Raw genomic sequence first — 19,117 nt, forward strand, 5'->3', positions numbered from 1 at the left:
TTAGATCCCTGGGTGTTATACTTTGAGAGGGACAGGGATGGTGTGGAGCTCCTCTAGAACTGGGCAGCCAGGATGGTGCAGGGGCTAGAAACCTACAGCATATAAGCAAAAGCTAAAGAAACTAGAGTTCTTTAACCTAAAGAAGATAAAATTCAAGGGACTTTGATAATTTTTCCTTGCAATATTTAAAGAGCTTTTATGAAAGGAGGTATGATTTGTTCTGTGAGCTACCAGAGCCAGGACCTAGGAGCAGAAGTTTCTAAGTGGCAGCTCAGCATAAAGAACTTTCTAACAACTGGAGTGTCTTTAAACTGGAAGGGCCCATCTCAGGAAGCAGTGAGTTCTCCATCACTGAGGATATTTAAGCAATGACTAGATGACCTCTCTATGGGGTTACTGTGGAAGGGCTTCTCCATCTGTTGGGAGGTTGGACCAGATACCTTCTAAGGTCCCATCACTCCCGAAAGTCCATGAATCTAAATGATAAATAGCCACGTTTTTTCTCTTATCTAACATACCCAAAACCAAACATATCAGCTGAGAGTTATTACCTGTTTCCTGGTAAATTTCATTAGCTTTACTCTTGGAAAATGAGAATTTTCAACATAACCGTGTTTTGGTGGTTTGAGTAGAACAAATTCACAGTCAAGTCCCTCAAAATGTTTGCTTGGAATTTTGAAGTAGTCTTCTGGAAGTGCTTTGGAACCACCTTCCTGGACTGTGAAATTTTGTACCTCCAGAGGAATCCACTTAGGGACAATATCCACCAAGATTTCAAGTCTACTCACAGCTTGGAAGCCATTCATCACATCCACTAAAAAACAGTCCTGTTGTTGGTCAGCAGTTGTCTGTACATAATGGATATAACCATCATCAATGTCCTATTGTGTAAAAATCAAAGGTGACTTTTCATCTGTACCCAAGCTGCCCTCGTCTGGTAAAGATCTTCGGAGGTATCCATGCATTGGCGGAGTTCTAACAATGAACATTGCCTCTGAAGGAATATCATCTTCATGCTCAGCCTGAGTGCACATTCACAACACAGACACAAAAAGTAAAACATTAACACGTGAAAGAGTCAAGACCCTTGATGAACCAAATTGTTTTCTATTAACGTCCACAAATGGCTTAGGTTACAATCCAGGCAGATACACAGTTTAAGCCCGGGTCTGTTCTGGTGACCATGCTAACATTTTGAATTTCAGCCCTGGTCACAAAGGAAAAGCAACATTTGAACAGCTACTAATGTACTAACAAGGCATCATTCACAGTGGCAAGAAACCTAGGATTCAGAAAGTTGTGCTGAAAGAAATAAAATGGTATAAGGAGAAGGAATAAAAGATGGTAGAAGAAATAGCAGCTTACTAAAATTGCAAGACTTTAGAGGAAAGCTTATTTTTAAACTAGTTCAGCATTTTCAATATACATTTAATTTACGGATTCAGCAAAATCCATCTCAAAACTGTCATTGTCAACATTAAATTGAGCGTTTACTACATGCCAGGTGCTGTTCTGCACTTTCCCTGCAGAATCTCATTTGAGATTTACAACATCCCTATGAAGTAAGCTCTGTTGTCATTCACATTGTACAGAAGAGTGAACTGAGGCACACAGAGGTTAAGCAACTAAAAGGCTTTAAGAGACCAGCTGTGATGCAGACTCAGGCAGTCTGATCCCACAGTTTCCATAATGAGGCAGGTAGGAAAACCTAGTGGTTCAGAAACTGGGCTTTGGCGTCAAAGAAACAGGAATAGGCCACAACTCTGCTGGTGAAAAGCAGTTTTTGTCACCTGAAGATGTTGGAAATAACAATACTGCTCCAGTAGGAGGCTGAGAATTTGTCTGTAGCATGATCACAGTGTCTAGAATATATTCAATACCCGTTGAATAATTTTTTTAAAAAGATAATTACTTTGATACCCAAATTGACAATGTTCATATCAATCACAGTTGTAAAATATTTAAAGGGTAGTTTCAATAAAGATACTTTATAGGTTAAAAAAAAAACAACAAAAAACTGTCACTGTTACTGATTTATAGTCACTGAACTATATACGCCCCCTTGTGGTGAAACTTTAACTCTCTAAGATCCTGAAAAAGAATTGAGGAAAGCTGGCGGGCCCCGTATTCTCTTAGTCAAAGTTCATTATTTAGTAAACTGCTTCTGATTTGAATTCATTTCTCCTTGATGTTATTGGCTGTATTTAGCAAGCAGGCAAACTCGTTTGCAGTCCTGAGGGTAGATTCAGAATAGCCTGCATTTGTGGCCAGTTGTCATAAATCACAGTTTACATACCCTGCACAGGTTACTCACTCTCTCCTGACTCTGAGCAGCAGGGCTGTGCTACTGGAAGCTTCCAAGTTGGAGCCTCAGGAAACCAGGAAGCTTCTGGTATGAGGTCTCACCCCTGGCCTTCCACTGGTCTAGGCCAATTTGATCCATCAATTTCAAGAAATTACACAAGGCCACATTCAGAGCTAAGGAAATAAACTGTGTAATATAGTATCCTCTTCTATTTTAGGGATCCTTTTTATGTCTGTTAAATTACCCTACTCGTTTATACCCTGCTAAACCACATTACAAATGTAACTCAGACCAAATGAAATACTGGCAGTGTTGCCATGACAAATGAAAAAAGTAATGACCTCTTCATTTACTATAATATATACATTCCCTCCTCCTTCTCAGGTCATCCTACACCAAACATACATGCATACGTGTGTGATCATGTGCACATAGCTTTAAAATGAGGCTTAGGATTGTTTATATTCCATTTCTCACTACAGCACAATTAGCAGTATCAAAATCATGAAACCTTCTAGCTTTTCTTCTCAATGGCATCTACATTTTTTAAAAGTCATTCCAAATACCAGGAGAGAAATCAACACAAAAATACCTTCCGGAAGCAAGCAGATCATTTGCCCCTGCGGTTCTAGGAGAGTGAGGATGCCTGGCGCTGGGACCACTACCTACCTGGAGACTTCCTCTACTCAGTTTTACTGGTTTTCCTTCTTCAACCACAAGGGTTTTGCTATGCAGAATTTGGGTGTGATGTTGGTGGCTTTCTGAGTCCACTTGCACGGACACGCCCACTTCTAAATATGTATCTTTAACTTTCACCGTCAGGTTGAACACATCGAAGCTGCCACTGCCGTCATGTCTATAAATCACATGTCCTTGCTTCAAGTCATGCAGGGAAAATGAGCCGGGCCCTGAGCTGTTGACCAGCACTCTGCCATGCTTTGGGGGCCGCAGGATGTGGAATTTGATCTCGTGGTCTGCTGTGTCATCTTGGTTTGTGGTGACACTGAGGTTGGTTGTCGTGAGGCTGCTGTCCTTTCCTCTCTGCACCAGCAGTCCTGTGTTGTTGGCTATGCGGCCATAGGGATCTGACACACTGACCTCGAGGAGGGACGATGTGTAGTGGACACCGTCTGTCACAAACAGCACAAAGCGGGCCGAGTCTGCACCCTGATGCCTGAAGAGCACACGCCCTTCCCGCACGTCTTCTTGCCTTAACTGGTAGAGTTTCTGAGTCGGGTTACTGGCTTGCACCAAGTCCCCATTCGGAATGCCCCGCCGGGTGTAGAGCAACTGCCCATCATCAAAATCTGCATCGGGGTCACGGTAACAGAGATTAGCTAGGGTCAGCAAGCGCTGGCCGTTCCGCACGATGTGAAAGACTTTATCCACCACACGCACTGGTTTCTCATCGTTCTTTAACTCCACAGAAACAGTGACTTTAATTTCCGTAGACAGATGCTCTGTATCAAAGTCCCTGACCACTCCCTCTTGGCCTAGGCCTGCAGTGGAGGCCATGAGGAGGAACTCGTCACACTGGGTCTCAGAGTCATTGTGCACATACATGAGCCGCTCACCCAAGCTGTCTTGATCAGTGAACGTGGTGATACTGTCATGACTTCCCAGAGAATCTGAAGATCGAGTCAGTTTCAGCTTCCCATGTTGAGGACTCTTGGTGATTTTATACTGGAAAGTCTGATTGTCCGAGGTTTGAGCAAATAATTCCAATTTTGTGATTAATTTCTCTTCTCCTTCTTTTACAAATAATCCTCTGTTCATTACAATAATGCCCCTCTTATCTGCTTTAAAATTTATTCTGAACGTATAATCTTTTGATTTGACGTGTTCTGCAACCATCAAGAACCTAAAAGTGTCTTGTGAATGTTCCCTGGGCCTCCCCTGTGGTTCATAACTTATCTTAGAGTCTGTAACGTTTTGTTGGCTGAAGACTGAGTTTGTTTTTAGAAATTTTGTGCCAAGTAGCAATTTTCCTTTCTTAGGTGGGGTCAGTAACTTAAAATGCAGTTCCCTCTCAGCTACTTCCACACCCTCTGTCACAGCCTGCAAATGATCAGAATTCAATACGTGCCTGTTTATTTTACTGATCTCAAGAGGAACATTTTTCAGAAGGGTAAACTTCAGCCATTGTACCATAACCGGAAACATCAGTTCTTCACTGCTTTTTCCTTCTATGTTAACTTTAAATTTAAAGTGATCTGTAACATTTTCTAGCTGCAATTCTTTGAATGTACTACAGTATCGGACCTGACCCCAATCAACGGAACGCTGAGAGAAGGTACTAGTTTGTTTCCACTCGCCACTTGACCCCTGCCACTGAATCTGGCCATACCGAGGTGGATGAGTGATAGCATAGCGGGTGTCCACCTCAGGGCCTTCACCATTAACCTCCACCAACAAGTTGCTCTGCGTAATCAGAACCGTGCCACCCTGTCGTACGACCACACTGGTTCTGTTGGCCACTGCAAAGTCCCAAGGAACAGCCATGACCCGTAACACCACTGTATTGCTAACCAGCTCTCCATCACTTGCTCTCAGAAGGATCCGGGAGTTCTGATGGCCCCTGCGCACATACAAAATGTTGCCATCTCTTAAATCCCCGTATGTAAAACCGTTAATGGCTCTCCCAGGATCACTGGTGTTTTCTAAAAACCCAGCATCTGAATTGAAGTTGCCAAGAACTGAGAAACTAAGACTCAAGGAATCTGTGCCTGGGTCTGACACATGTATGATATTTGGAGTCAGTCGTTTCTTAGAATTCTCAAACACGAGAAGCAAGTCTCCTTGGGGGAGCTTAAGATTTGGGGGATCATTTACTGGAATGACAATAATGTTAAACACATATGAAACATGTCCTTGAAGATGTAATAGCACTTCCTTCTTGCTGTTGGAAGAGACTGAAAATGTGAAATAATCCCTAGGTTCTTCTGAACCGTCATGGACATACCAAACTTTTCCTTGCCCCAAATCTAACAGAGTAAAAGCCTTCTCCATTTCTTGTTTGGGGGAAACATCTAATCGAAGGAACCCATGAGTAGGCATCTCCTTTATTTTAAATCGTATCTGAGACTGATGGACACCCAAATCCTTCAATTCCACATCCACCTTCATATGCCTTTGTTCCAGTACGGCTTGCCCACCTTCTTGGACCTTCAAGTTATTCAGAACCAAGAAATAGCTAATGGCTTCTTGAAGAATAGGCTTGCCCACCTCAGGGTCGGCCGTGGAAAGGGGAACTTCTGCCTGAAGCAGCTTTTCTGTGGTTGTTACAGAAGGGTTTTTGTTATCACCACTCTTCATTTTACACCCAGCAGATATATCTTTGGAAATAAGGGCATCCTTTAATGCTTTCTTTTCTGAGTTGGCTTCCAAGCCTCTTAAGCACCCTTTGAAAGAGATTCCTTGAGCAGATTTCCTAGGCACAGAGGCAAGTTCTAACCTTTTAACTTCTTCTCCCTTGCGGCTATCAAGACCTCCCACGAAGAGAGGGCCTTCAGATACAAACGGTTTGCTTTGTAAAGGCAGCGATGTCCTTACTCCCTGTTCATCCACCATCAGGTCCAGATACCGTTCAGCGAATCTGCGTTGAATAACGTGCCACTGGTTGTCACTAACTAAGCGAAAAGAAGAGAGCGTGGTGTTACTCTTATTCCTTCCTACATGAGCCTTCAATAAACCTTTAACTATTTCCAAAGCAACAAAATCTCCTTCTCTACCTGACTGAAATAAAAGCAAGGCTTGTTGAGTTCCAGTCTGCAAAGCAAATTCAAATAGCCCGTCCCCTTGCACCCTCCATTCTGGGAAGGTGACACAGGATCTGGAGCTAAAGAAATTGATGGCTTCCTCCTCTGCTGCAAAGCATTCATCATTGCATCCTAGTGACACCTCATAAACTTTCTTAAAACCAGGGTACGATCTAAGGGATGTAAGGATCTCCCTCTGGTTAAACACCACATCCTCCATACATCCACGGAAATCGGGGCTCTCTCCATCTAGGTACGGGACATCAAGTCCACCGTGGCCTGCTATGTAAATTCCATGCTGACAATGCAAATTGTGCATCCCGCCGGTGATTTGGCCAGTCATCTCATAATGCTTGTCAATAACCAGAGAGATATTATCCTTAAAACAGTACAGTTCCACTAAATGCCAAACCAAGTCATCCACACGAAGTCTTTTCTCAGAAAGGAGCACTTGTTCACCTGTCCCCAAATTAACTCTCACCTGAAAGAGAAAGAATCATAATTAATCAATCTCATCTCATAGTGTTTCATTGAGAAAACGAGGCCATTCACAAAGAGAAAGAGAGACACTTGGACATGGAAACTCCTCCCACATTTATGGACTGCATACTGAGATTAAGAAATTTCAGAGTTGGAACAGTGAAGACATGCTGATAAAATTGGAAAAGATCTCAACACTTACACATGGCACCTGATTTTATTCTAGTGAAATAACAGTAATCAAATGGATAGCTATCTTGTTCTCTTTTCTCTCACTGTTTTTCCCTCCAGTAACTAAAGGCTTATATGTTTTTAAAGATTTTTTTTTAATCTTACCTGTAAGTTTCCTGATAGAAGTTCTGTTATACAGTAGTCATTTTCCCCAGCTGCAAGAAAAAGTAATCCTTGTGGTTTGCTGGTTTGAAACTTTAATTGAAGAGATAACTCAGAGGAAACTTCTATGATGTCGAGCCCTACATAGCTTTCACCATAAAAAGAGGCTAGGGGGAAAAAAAGTTAGTAAATTCATTACACAATGACTATTCCACTTATATTGTCATCTCCCTTCAGAAGAGACCCTGCTGAAGACAGCTGCCTTGCGCAAGGCCACACCTGCTTCCTGGGGTAGCCCACAGATCTGCTGTGGGGAAATAAAGGCTCAGCGTTCTCCTGCTCCAACTCAGGATACCTCTGATGGGTCAGTCCCTCTTCAGAACTCTCAAGGGGGGGTGGCCGAGGCTTCCACTGAAACTGAATTGCAAATCTACTTCTCCATCTACCCAATTCTGCTTCCTTCCCTTCCACAGGGGTTAATCCCAAGTCACTGGCAGTGAACTGGTGTAACAGTGGAAGGGAACACGTTAGCCAGTACTGAAATATCAACCTATGAGAAATATAGGGCAAGTAGTAACTATGAGGACAATGGAATTGGGTGTCTATTGCTAAGTCTGCATGAAGCTTTGGAAAAGATAAGGAAAAACTAGGAGAGATTAGTTGACAATTACAAGCCAGGTGTGACAGCCAAAGGGCTTCCATGGTAGTACATAAAGTCTTTCTCATCTCCTACAGTGGGTGGGCAGGGGAAGTTGAGACTCCCACCCAGGAATTAATCATCAGAGTATTCAGCATCAAGCTAAGTCAAAGTTCCAACCATGTCAGGCTACCTCTGACAAGTCTATGGCCTTGTTTTGTAAAGAATGGAACCTTGACAAATGGAATGGGGACATCTGGATTGGTGCATTCAAATATCCTGGGTCCCTAGACCCCTCTGAAACCTCTGAGCCTGAAGAAGAGACCTATCCCCCTGTTAAGGTGATACTCCCCTTGCTTAAAGAGGATGCAGAAACCTCTCCCCACAAGGAACATGTAACCTCTGAAGATATACTCCCATCTCTCTTCCTGACCACTAGGCCAAAAACAAAGCCTAAGTCATGATATAACCTGTGCGGAGACATGCTGGGCTTGATATGGGAGGAAAAGGACTAGACCCTAATGGAGCTGCGGGACCTACCCAGAATGTAGTGCCAGCAGCTGGCGGAATGCACATGGGACTGAGGGTACCTGATCAAGGGGGCAGGAACATAAAGTTGAAAAAGGGAGAGTTTATACTAGATTTGGGGGCATCTCCAGGGATGCAGGATATAACATGCTGGGACAGACTGCTGGAAATGGTGTGAACTCACTGCTAAGGTGGATCCTGGAAGCATAGAAAGTGCAGTGACCCACTCTAAGTGAGACATGACAGAATTGCTCTGACGGATGGATGGTGGAAGTAGAGATTCAAGGGATGGTAGTGGTACGTCCAGGATCGAGCATGAATAGAACCAGAAGGCGCAACGAGACGGTGGCCTGGAGCGCCGTGTCATCCCCATTCTTGCGCCAGCACCTTTTCCTCAGCTCATGCATCTGGCTGCATGGAGGGACCCCTTATTACCAGCTGGTGGAAGGCAAAACACCTGAGCTTGGTTCGTGGCTGAGTCAGCTTCGTCACATGCACGCAAGCTGACAACGGACTCCAACTGCACTACAGCTCCTCTTAGGGGTGGCCATGAAAAGCACTGTTGAGGGAAAATTCTCCAAAAGGTAGAACTGTGAGTGGTACACCTGATCACCCACTTTATATGGAGAGAGAAGAGGCTTGAGGTTAGAATAAATAAAGACGGATAGGTAGTAGCAAACAGCTCGGCCAGATGGTCAGGAGTCTAGAATGAGAAAGATTGAACGAGCAGGGCCAAGGAGGTCTGGGATAGATGCGTGAGCGTCAGCAGGAAGCGGGAAGATCTTCATATTGCATGTTAATGCCCACCAGGAAACATCCACCACGCCACAGGCACTGAACAACCAGGCAGACAAAATGACTTGGCCAGTTGCCATCAGCCAGCCTCTGTCATCGGCCAGCCCTACGCTGGCACAATGGGTACGTGATAAGTAGCCAGGGAGGTGAGGAAGGAGTCTATGCCTGCACCCAACAGCCTGGGCCCCCTCTGACCACGGCTTCCCTAGCGATGCTACTGCTGAATGCCCAGCATGCCTCCCACAGAGTCCAACACCAAACCCCCAGTAGGTTACCATCCCTTGAAGAGGGGTGGCAAGGTGATGTCAATGAAACCCTTTCTTCTTGGAATAGCCAGTGATTCATTTCAACAAAAACAGACATATTACTCTGGGTATATATTTGCTTTTCTTGCTTGCAGGGCGGCACCAGGCACCACTCTGAGAGCTTCTGGAGTGTTTAATTCACTAACACGGGATGCCGAATAACATCACATCAATCCAAGGCACACCCTTCACTCCAGAGGAGGTGTGGTGATGGGCCTAAGACCCTGAGACCCACCGGTCCTATCACATAGTACACCACTGAGGCTGCAGGCCTGATAGAGTGTGGGAACAGCCTGATGAAGGTACGGTTGAATCACCAGCTCAGAAGCAATACTCTATCAGGGTGGGGTTCCACCCTCCAGGACATAATCTACACTTTAAGTGAAAGACCTTTACATGGTCTTTAAATTAAAAATCTTTACACACCTCCTGCTCTGTCTCCAGAAGTATAAGCTGTGGGTCTGAGAGCAAGGGGTAGATCAGGAGTGGCCTTGTTTACCGTCACTCTCAGTGACCCACTTAAGGAATTTGTGTTCCCATCCCCATCAACCATAAATCCACGGTTTCAAAGCTCCTGGCTTCCAAAGGGGAATGCTTCTACCAGGGGACACAGCAAGATTCTCTCTATATGATAAGTTACAGCTGCTGCCTGGACATTTCAGTCTCCTTATATCAAGGAACTAGCAGGCAAGAAGAGAAATGCCTCATGTGGCAGGTAATTGAGCCTGAGTCATCAGGAGGGGGTAGAACTATTGTTACACAACGGGCTCACAGAAGAATATGTTGGGTGTCCATGTGGTCCCCTTGGATGCCTCTTGGTACTTCTTTGGCAGTCAGTAAATAAACGCAGTCACCCTGTCCTGAGAAGAGTGCGTTGACAAGAGCTCAGACCCCTCGGGGATGAAGGTCTGAGTCACATCATCAGGTGGCCACTGAGACCAGCAGAAATACCAGTTGAGGGTAAAAGGAATCTCTGGATAAGGAAGAACATGAAGATTATCACTCAGGTACTGCTCCCAGGATTTACACGAAGTGGATCCAAGTGATGCAAGGGGTGGACCGTGGTGGACTCCATGATGCACCCACTACCCTTCGAGAACAAAGGACTTTCTTTCTACCCTGGCTGCTATGAATGCTGCTGGCAGATAGCCCCCAGCATCTTCAGAGCTCCCCACAAATTCAGCTGTTTGCATTGAGACTACATTGCAGGTGGACTCCTCTTCCTAATCCAGTTCCCTTCTCTTCTATTCTCTTCCTTTCCTCAAATCTTGCTCCCAAGAACATTCCCTAATAAAGTTCCTGCATGTTCATCTCCATGTTTGATTCTGCTTCCTGAGGATCCCAACCTGCAATGTCTGCTTCTCATTTTTGTTCCTACAACACTGTGCATTCCTTTGTCCTAGTGTTCGCCATGGTGTATTAAAATTACTTGTTTGTTCATCTAGCTGCTGCACTAGTCCATAAGTTTCCTATGATCAGGGACCATATCTTTTTTACCTTCCTCTCTCCAATACCTAGAACGGTGACTGGCACACAGGTGGTATAATGGATTCTGTTGGTGTCCCATTTAGATCCCTTTTAACAGGTTGGTGCACACATCCTCCAGCTGATTAACTGTGTTATCCAGAAATTTCAGTGAAATTATACCCTCTGTCCCGGGGTACAACCTCTAGCCAATGACTGAAAGAGGTGTATAAAGTATGTAGAAAACTGTGTTGCTGTTCATATTCCAGAGCTTTCTCTGGGATCAGGTTGAGATGAGACCACATCCTTGCTTGGTTTCTTTTCCTGCCCTATCCTACTTCCCTCACTTCCTTACAGTTCTCTCCTGGTAGCACTCACTCAGTTATTCACTCACACAAGAATCCCTCCCTAAGCCTCTCTCTCTAGGGAATCCAGTGTAAGCTAGGTAGGTAGCGAGCAAGCATTTACTGAACCAAACTGAACTAACCTAGTAAACCCTCATTTTATAGTTGAGTAAACTCAGGCCTAAAGAAGCTTATGGACTTATGTAAAGTCAGCAGTTAATTAGAAACAGAGCTAAGACAAAAACTAAGCATTCCCAATCACCAAGCCAGTGTTTTTACCAAGATACGAGGTTGATACAGAGATGAACATGATCTCTTACAGACTTTCTCAGATATGTATAAGCTCCCATTCTCTCGTTAAAAACAGCCATTTATAATTAAATTCAATAAAACTAGAATGTAGGGACACAGTCATACAGTTTAAAGAAGCAGCTACAAACCCACTAGCTATCCTAGTTTATCCTCCTGGCCTTCCCATTACTGAATCCCCCCACTCCAATTTCTGACAGACTTAGAGGGTGTATTGTTAAGTTTTCAAAACCAGGAAATGTTTTCTAAATCATAAAATCTACTGCTGAGAATGACTAAGTAACCTTAATAAACAACATCCCTATATTTTCCCACGTTTCACCTCTGGCACTAAATCAATTCCAGTCTCAGCTGGTGGCTAGAAATTTCCATTGCCTCAGGGGAAAAACAGGGAAGCAGGCTTAAAACTTCTGGTTTGACAGCCTGAAGCCAGTTCGAGTCCTCACATACCTCCAAACTGAGCCTAATTTTTGTGGCCCCTAGTAAATGCCTCAAAATCACAATAAAAATCAATAGAAGCACAAGTAAAACTGGTTCCTAGAAAAAGAATGGTGATCTCAACCTGCAGTGAAGGAAAAGGTGTGTTTGGGCATTTTATAGGAATGTAGCAAATCAAGCTGAACAAAAATCAGAGCAACTTCCTGGTTTTGTGTGCTTAGATAAAAGGTGAAATGTTTGAATAGAAACCAAAGTTTGGCAGTGAGGTCGGTAAGATACTTTGCATGAAAGTTAACAACTATATCTCTGTAATTTCTTCCAGGTTGGTAATTATATGATTCATTCTATCTTAGAATTTGTTCCCATTCCTCCCTCCAAACTATATGTTTCTGGTTTTTTGTTTGATTTTGGTTTTGTGTTTAAGTTTTTTTGGCACCTACTATGTGCCAGGTACTATCATGGGTTGGATTGGAGAATTAATAAGACAAAGAAGCTTGCAATCTATCCAAGGAGAGAGCTGCTCAGAAAGAAGAGTGTATCTGAGCGATAGTAGAAAGTTGGTACAACAGAAGCTTGATGTGGGTCCAGTGGCGGTATGAGAGAAGGAACAATATAACTATTAAGCGTCTCTCCCTGGCAGATTTCAGTGTCCCATGCCATGTGCATATTCTGTCCACATATACTGCTTGTTTGGTCCTGGGGATTTAATGGTGACTGAGAAAGACTGTAAGTAAAGCAATTACAGTTGCCTGATTATTAACTGGGAAATGCAGACCACAACAGAAGCACTGGGCCTTGTCAAGGAGGGTGGATGGAGGAAAGGCGCTTCAGGCAAGGCACTGGCTGCTAGGAAGAGCTGGTGAGGGCTGGGGCAGGGGAAGAGGAGAGAAAAAAAGGGGGGAGAGATAGGAGAGAGGTGACTGCAAGGAACAAAAAGCCCAGTCTGGCTGAGCACAGTATAAGGAGGGGGCAGCCAGGGTAGAAGCTGCAGAGGCAAGAGGGGTCAGGGGCAAACACCACTGCGTGCATCTGAGGCCTGCCCTGAACTTTCAGTTCCAAGTGCGTGTGTACAGTCACACACACACACACACATGCATGCCCGCCTGCAAACGCACACACCCAGTGCCTGGTTACTCCTTTCAAGGCTCCTATTATAATCTGATTACCTTTTTAATTTGTTTTCTGGGTTATTATTCAGCCCCGACACCACACCACCCCGAACAGAATATAAGACTCCGAGGTCCGGAGCCTTTGTTGGTCTCTACCACCGCTCAGTTGGCCGTGCACACAGCAGTGCTCGGCACATTAGGCACTCTGTAAATGATGGCTTTGGAAGCCAAGCTGAAGAGTTCAGACTCTTTCGAAAGAGGGCCGTAAAGGGATCAAACAGGGAAATGAGATGGTCAGCTTGCAATTTAGAAGCTGACTCTGGCTGAAAGGCAGAGAATGGACTCAAGGGGATGGTGGGTGTGGGGAAGCAAACGGGGGGGAAGTGGGGGGGTTCAGGAGATATTTAAAAAGTGGGATTGTCACAAGAGGGAAGAAGAGGCCGAGGGGGCAATCCAGATTAATTTCCAGATTTCTGGCTGGGTAGCCACTTATTAAGAGGCGGACTCTGGGAGGGGAGCTTTCATTTTGCGTTGTTTTGCTGTGTATATATAACAAGAAATTCTCAATGAATGTTTGGGGAGCAAATGGCTGACTGACCGCCTGGATCCCCATGGGCAGGGGTCCACTTACTGGGGTGGGGGGCAGCTTACAAACCGTACTAAGAAGGCTGAACTTTATTCTGCAGACAGTAAGGAAGCATTATGGTGCCAGTTGGGAAAAGACATATCGGTTCTGTGTTTTAGAAAGATCAGTCTGGTGACTGTGTGAGGGCAAAACATGAGTAGGATGGAAACTAATTAGGAGAATATTTCAAAGAAAGATTTCAGAACTGTTTGCTTTCACTGAAAATTAGAATTGCTTTTTCATAATACAGTATTTTTGGTAATTTTATATCGTGCCTTTTTATGTACTGATTTTCTTCCAAATACGTTCTACAGATGATACACCGTAAGTGTAGAAGCTTATTTTTTTTAATTAAAATAAAAAGCAACAAAAACAAAACGTCTCTGCTAGAGTACGTGCATTATACAAACTCCTAAGATGGCATCCTAAGAGGAGGGCTAACATTATAAAACAGATCTTACTCATGCTGTATCATTTGAGTGGAATAACTTCACTTGGAAAGGAAAGCCACATTTCGCCCCACAAATCTATTCTTAAGAGTTTCGACAGTGTTTTACTATGGTATCGACGGCATGTGCTTTGTCAAACTGAAGTTGAATATTTATTCAAGACATAACTAACTTTATCCAGAGCACTCTAAGAAGAAAACTTACAAATATGAAACAAATTAGCACAAACATCTGACATGCCCTGGAGACCCGACCTCCTCTATTCACTGAAAGCAAATCCCAACAGGGAAAGTTCTAAGAGTCTCTCCCATGAGAGTTAGGTCCACTAAAATTTAAGCTGGGAAAGAGAATCAATGAGCGAATAGATATTTACTCCACGGCTGCAGGATGGGCAGTTGACTGGAAGGGTGGGAGGGGTCCCTGGCATCACATCTCTATGCTAAATGTGTTGCTGACACAGTTGGGAGGGTGTGGGAGAAGCCGGTAGCAGGCCCAGGGCCACCGTGAGGATGGAAATCTTAGGTTTCCAGGTAGAGCCTGAGCAATCCACAGCCCTGGAATCCTTGCTAATGCAGAACAGGATCCACCGGCCCCTCATTTTTCGTTCATCCCCCAAACATCAGTCTCCATGCCAACTGCTCAGGTTGCAAAGAGAAAACCAGCACTTGCCCTGCCCGTACCCCCTCTCAATGGGGCAGTCTCTAGGCCTGCTGCAAATGGTCATGCAGACTGCGTCCCACACAACTCCAGGGGGAGCTACTCCTGTAGATGTTGTAGATTGCTGTAGCACCTCCTGGAATGAAGCAGTGAGGCTGTCCTCCTGGTCCCCAGCCACCCCTGGCTGAGCTGACGACTCCCTCCTTAGTGACCGCAGAGCCTGTGTCCTATCGTAAATGTTCCACATGTGACATTTATACATTTCTGTGTTTGCTCCCCCGCTGTCTGGGAGTTTTCCAGGCCTGGCCACAGGCTTTGGAGTGAGTGCTGGAGCCAGGTTCACTGGGCACAGGAACAAAACCTTCCCTAAAGCTCCCAGTTCCTCATTCCTCTCTGATGGCACTGCCATCTTCTGACCATCAGAATTAAATGGCCCTTTATATGATCTCTTTTACTAGGACAGACACTCCCTCTATAAGATTCCCATAGCTGCTATAACAAATTGCCACGAATTTAATGGCTCAAAATGACACACATTTATTGTCTTACATTTCTGGAGCTCACTGAGCTAAAATCAAGGTGTCTGCAGGGCTGCATTCCTTCTGGAAGCTCTAGGGGAGAATCTGTTTCCTTGTCTTTTCCAGCTTCTAGAGACGGCCACATTGCTTGGCTTAGGGCCCCAGCCAGCAATCACATCACGCCGACCTCTGCTTCCATCACATCATCTCTTTTGACCCTCCTGCCTCCCTCTTATAACACCCCTATGATTGCATTTAGGGCCCACTCAGATAACCCAGGATAATCTCCCCACCTCAAAATCCTTAATTTGATCACATCTGCGAAGTCCCTTTCACCATATAAAGCAACATGTTCCATGTTCTAGGAACTAGGATGTGAACTTCTTTGGGTGGACATTATTCTGCCTACCACAATTCCCAGGGGTGCTCTATCACTCAGTCACTCATATTTATTGAGCACCTATCATTTTTAGGTACTGGACTAAGTATACAGAATACAGAGGTAAATAAAGCAGTAGCATTAGAAAGGACCCCGGAAGCAGAAGGCATGAGTTTTGTTTGTGCTTTGTATGGCCTCTATAGTTCTATTTTTAAATTAAACTTTTTAAATTGTAATAAAAGACATTTTAAATAAAAACCTGGACTTTTTGACTTCCCTGGAAAACTCAGCCACTTGGGCCATCCTGGGACCTATTTATTCCCACAGCACAACAACCGTGAAGGGTGTGGAGGCTCCAGCTCCCAGCTCCCTCACTCCACGTCACCTCCTGCCACACCACCGTTGCTTGGCTCACCATGACTCTCGGGCCACTGGAAGCCTTTGGGTTTGGGCGCCACAGCTTCAGGCAGAAATGACAAAGTGGCGTGCCAAGGTAGTCACTGCAGAGCCAGAAGGAAACGTAATTACAACTTCATGGGTTATTTTAGTCTAAAAAATAAGAACTGAGGCTTTATTCATCTCTACTTTACATATTGATTGGCATCATGCCACAGGTGGCATGAGACTGGCAGTGTGTCTTGTGTGCTGGGTACACAAGTCTCCCTAGGGGAGTAGCGCGAGTTCTACAAGGTGGAAGGATGGACAGTGGTGCCCTCACTCCCTCTCTCTTTCTCCATTCAGTGACACACCACACGCGGGTTTGCCTGCTTAACTGGGTTTACAATTATATTATCTCACTGTAATTAAACAAACCCTCACAAAAAGGATCAACTGATTAAAACAATTCCTACAAACAAGCCATACATTAAAGATATATACAAATAACGCAAGGACCAGTAAATGCAAAGTAACTGGTGGTGCTGGCCCTTCTCCTCTTTCTGTACAAGCTCCTCATTAGCCCTGTTACAAGGTCAAAGCAACAATACACTAATGAGATCTGATAAGAAGGTAGTCAAAAAATGAGAAATCATTGAACTATTGACAACACAGGTCTAGAGCTAAGAGTATATTTTACCTTGAGAAAATTGTTAGTGACAGTAGTACTGAGACTTGATTTACAAATAGAGATATACTGGGGGTGTGTGCTACAGATATTCTTACTGAGACAATCTGCTTACCAGACAAAGGTGACTTCCTGCTGTGGTGAGACTCCCTGAGGACACGTCACCCTGTGTCCTGTAAGGACTGAAAGCAGCATTCACCTAAGTCTTTGACAGTTAGATTCTTCAAAGCAACAGCCTGAATCACCCAAGGAGGTAAGGAAGAAACCTAAATTTAGATTACACATCTGGCTATTCAAGAAAAGTGCCCCAAAGCAGCTTTTGGTAAGACCTCGGTATCTGATATTTGTCATGCTATTAGCGCCAAGGGCGAAGAACAGTATATATGTTAAATTATATATGCTATGTGATTCTTTATTCAATAACTCTCCTCTAACCACATTCTGTACCCCTCAATGGATACCTAACCTGCTGCTCTTTGCCTCACACCCAAGTTTACTGCACAGATGAATGGGAAAGGAGGGAAATGAGCAATTATCAAGTAGTTCCCAAGCAGGTCTTACACATATCTTACTCAAGTCTCTCTGAAGAGGTGATTATCATCCCAGTTTTACAAATGCAACATCAAGACCAACAGAAGTAATTTCCCCAAAGTCACTCTGAGAATGCATGGTGGCACCCAGATTAAAGCCCAAGTCCACCTAACTCCAAAGCCATGGGCTTTCCATCACTCTACACTGACCACTTGGATCCCTGGCTCAGGCCCCATCGCCATCCAATCTGTCCCCCAGTGCCACTCACTGCCCTCTCAGGTCTCCCCGGCCTTCGACCAGCAGCTTCCCTCTCAAAGCCACCGTCACACCGTCCCCACTCCTGGGCCCTAGTACCCGGCCCATCCACCCTGCACGCCAGGCCAGGAAGGGGCCGGGGAGGGGGCAGAGGAAGAACCAGGAAGAAAGGAGGAAGATAAAGAGGGAGGAGCTCGGAAGGGGCCCCAAACATCAGGATTGGCGCAGAGCTGGAGGAGCTGCAAGGAGGGCCGCGCAGGGGTGAGAGCGAGGCGTCCTCCCCCCACCACCGGAATGTTACTCCTAAGCTCCTCGTGAAATCGCCTAAAGTGAAGTAAATACGCGTTCAGAATTGAATCCGAATGCCACAAAGATTTACAAGGCCTTTGATTGAGAGTGTGTTCTCTGGTCTCGAAAAGTCCTTTGTTAAACTGAAGTAAATCTCAAAGAGCGGGGGGAGGGGGGTACGTCCAAGTGTCGAGCTCAATTCTGTGAAAAGTCTCAATAACTATGCTTTTATTAGTCACCTCTGACTTCTGAAAAGCGCCATGGAAATGTAAAGCACTTCCAGCGAAGCAGGTCCAGAAAATATAAGCGGACGCATGGAGGGACCTAGGGAACAACAGGCCAGCCACCCAAGAATTTCGGCGAGGAGTTTAAGGCCCCCGTGACGGTCACGTGCAGCCGAGAAAGGGCCCGGGTGGGAGTAGGGCTGAAAAGGATGAGACGGGAGGACAGCAGGAAGCCTTCCTTCTGTCCGTGCGAGGGACACCAGGAGTCCGGCCCTGAAACCCCCAATCCGCGGCGAAGGCCGGGCCGAGGCCGGCGCAGGGCCCGCCCCCGAGGCTCGCGAACTGGTCGGGACCCGAGGGGCCGGGCCTCGCGGAGCGGGAGTCGCAAGTTCTCCGCGGAGGAGTTGGAGACACTGCTCAGGGCCGAGAGGCCCCCTCCCCCGGCTGCCCGAAGGCCCGGCCTGAGAGTCCAAGTCGCGGTCGCCGCGGGGCTCACCCGGCCGCGGCGTCTGCCGGGGCCCCCGGAGTACAGGGGGCTCCACGCCCGCGCCCCCCGAGCCGCCCGCCCTCGCCCCCCCTCTTCTAGCGGGCTCCGCGCGCGGCCGGCCGGGGAAGGGACGGGGAGGGGAGGTTGGGGGGCGCGTACCTCCGAGCGCCCCGCGCGCCCCGAAGAGCCCCAGGCAGGCGGCGAACAGGACGCGGGGGCGGGCCCCGAGCCACCCCATCCCGCCGCGGCGGCCCCGCGCTCGCTCCCGGGCGGCAGCCGACCTACCTGCGCCGGCCCCTCCCCGTCCGCGGCCGGGACCCGGAGCCGGCCCAGGGGGCGCCGCCCCCAGCCAACGCGGGGGCTGGGCCGGGGCGGGGAGAGCCGCTTGCAGCCCGCAGCTGTTGCGCCCCATCGCGCTCGGCCCGGCTCCGGGGTGCGCAGCGCGGCCGAGGAGGACCCGCTCCGGGGCCCCAGCGCCCAGGCAGGGTCGGTAAGCAGAGAGTACGTGTCCCCCGCCTTGCCCGGCGAGTTCTGCCGTGGAGTTGAGTGTAGAGCGGGTGCTGTTGAGAAATGGAGGCTGGAGGGAGAAGCATTCCTGGCGGAGGTAGGACCCTACTTCAGACGGCTTTAAGGCACCAGAGTGAGCCCCTGTTTATTGCTGAATCCCCAAGGCATACCTGGTGCATAGGCACCAGCAGTCGTGTTGGATGAATAAGAATTAAACACAAACTGGACCTCTGTTTTTTCCTTCTTAAAACATGGAGATTTCACCAAATCTCTAAGGTCCTTCCAGCTTTACCATTCTCACGTTCAAATTCTAAACAAATGGAAAGTCT

General features: G+C 46.3%; 1 protein-coding gene across 1 annotated transcript; it reads right to left on the bottom strand.

Moving 5' to 3' along the window:
- Nucleotides 1–1,139: 1,139 nt before the first annotated feature.
- LOC118891750 (chondroitin sulfate proteoglycan 4-like) lies at nt 1,140–18,527 on the bottom strand. The gene is made up of 3 exons (XM_036845444.1): nt 18,441–18,527; nt 6,880–7,043; nt 1,140–6,544 (listed from the first exon to the last, which is right to left on the bottom strand). Exons 1-3 carry the CDS (start codon nt 18,517–18,519, stop codon nt 2,852–2,854), a joined length of 3,936 nt encoding a protein of 1,311 aa, XP_036701339.1. The 5' UTR covers nt 18,520–18,527; the 3' UTR covers nt 1,140–2,851.
- Between the last annotated feature and the right edge of the window lie 590 nt (nt 18,528–19,117).

The sequence above is a fragment of the Balaenoptera musculus genome, chromosome 3 (genome assembly GCF_009873245.2).
Source record: "Balaenoptera musculus isolate JJ_BM4_2016_0621 chromosome 3, mBalMus1.pri.v3, whole genome shotgun sequence".
Classification (NCBI taxonomy): domain Eukaryota; kingdom Metazoa; phylum Chordata; class Mammalia; order Artiodactyla; family Balaenopteridae; genus Balaenoptera; species Balaenoptera musculus.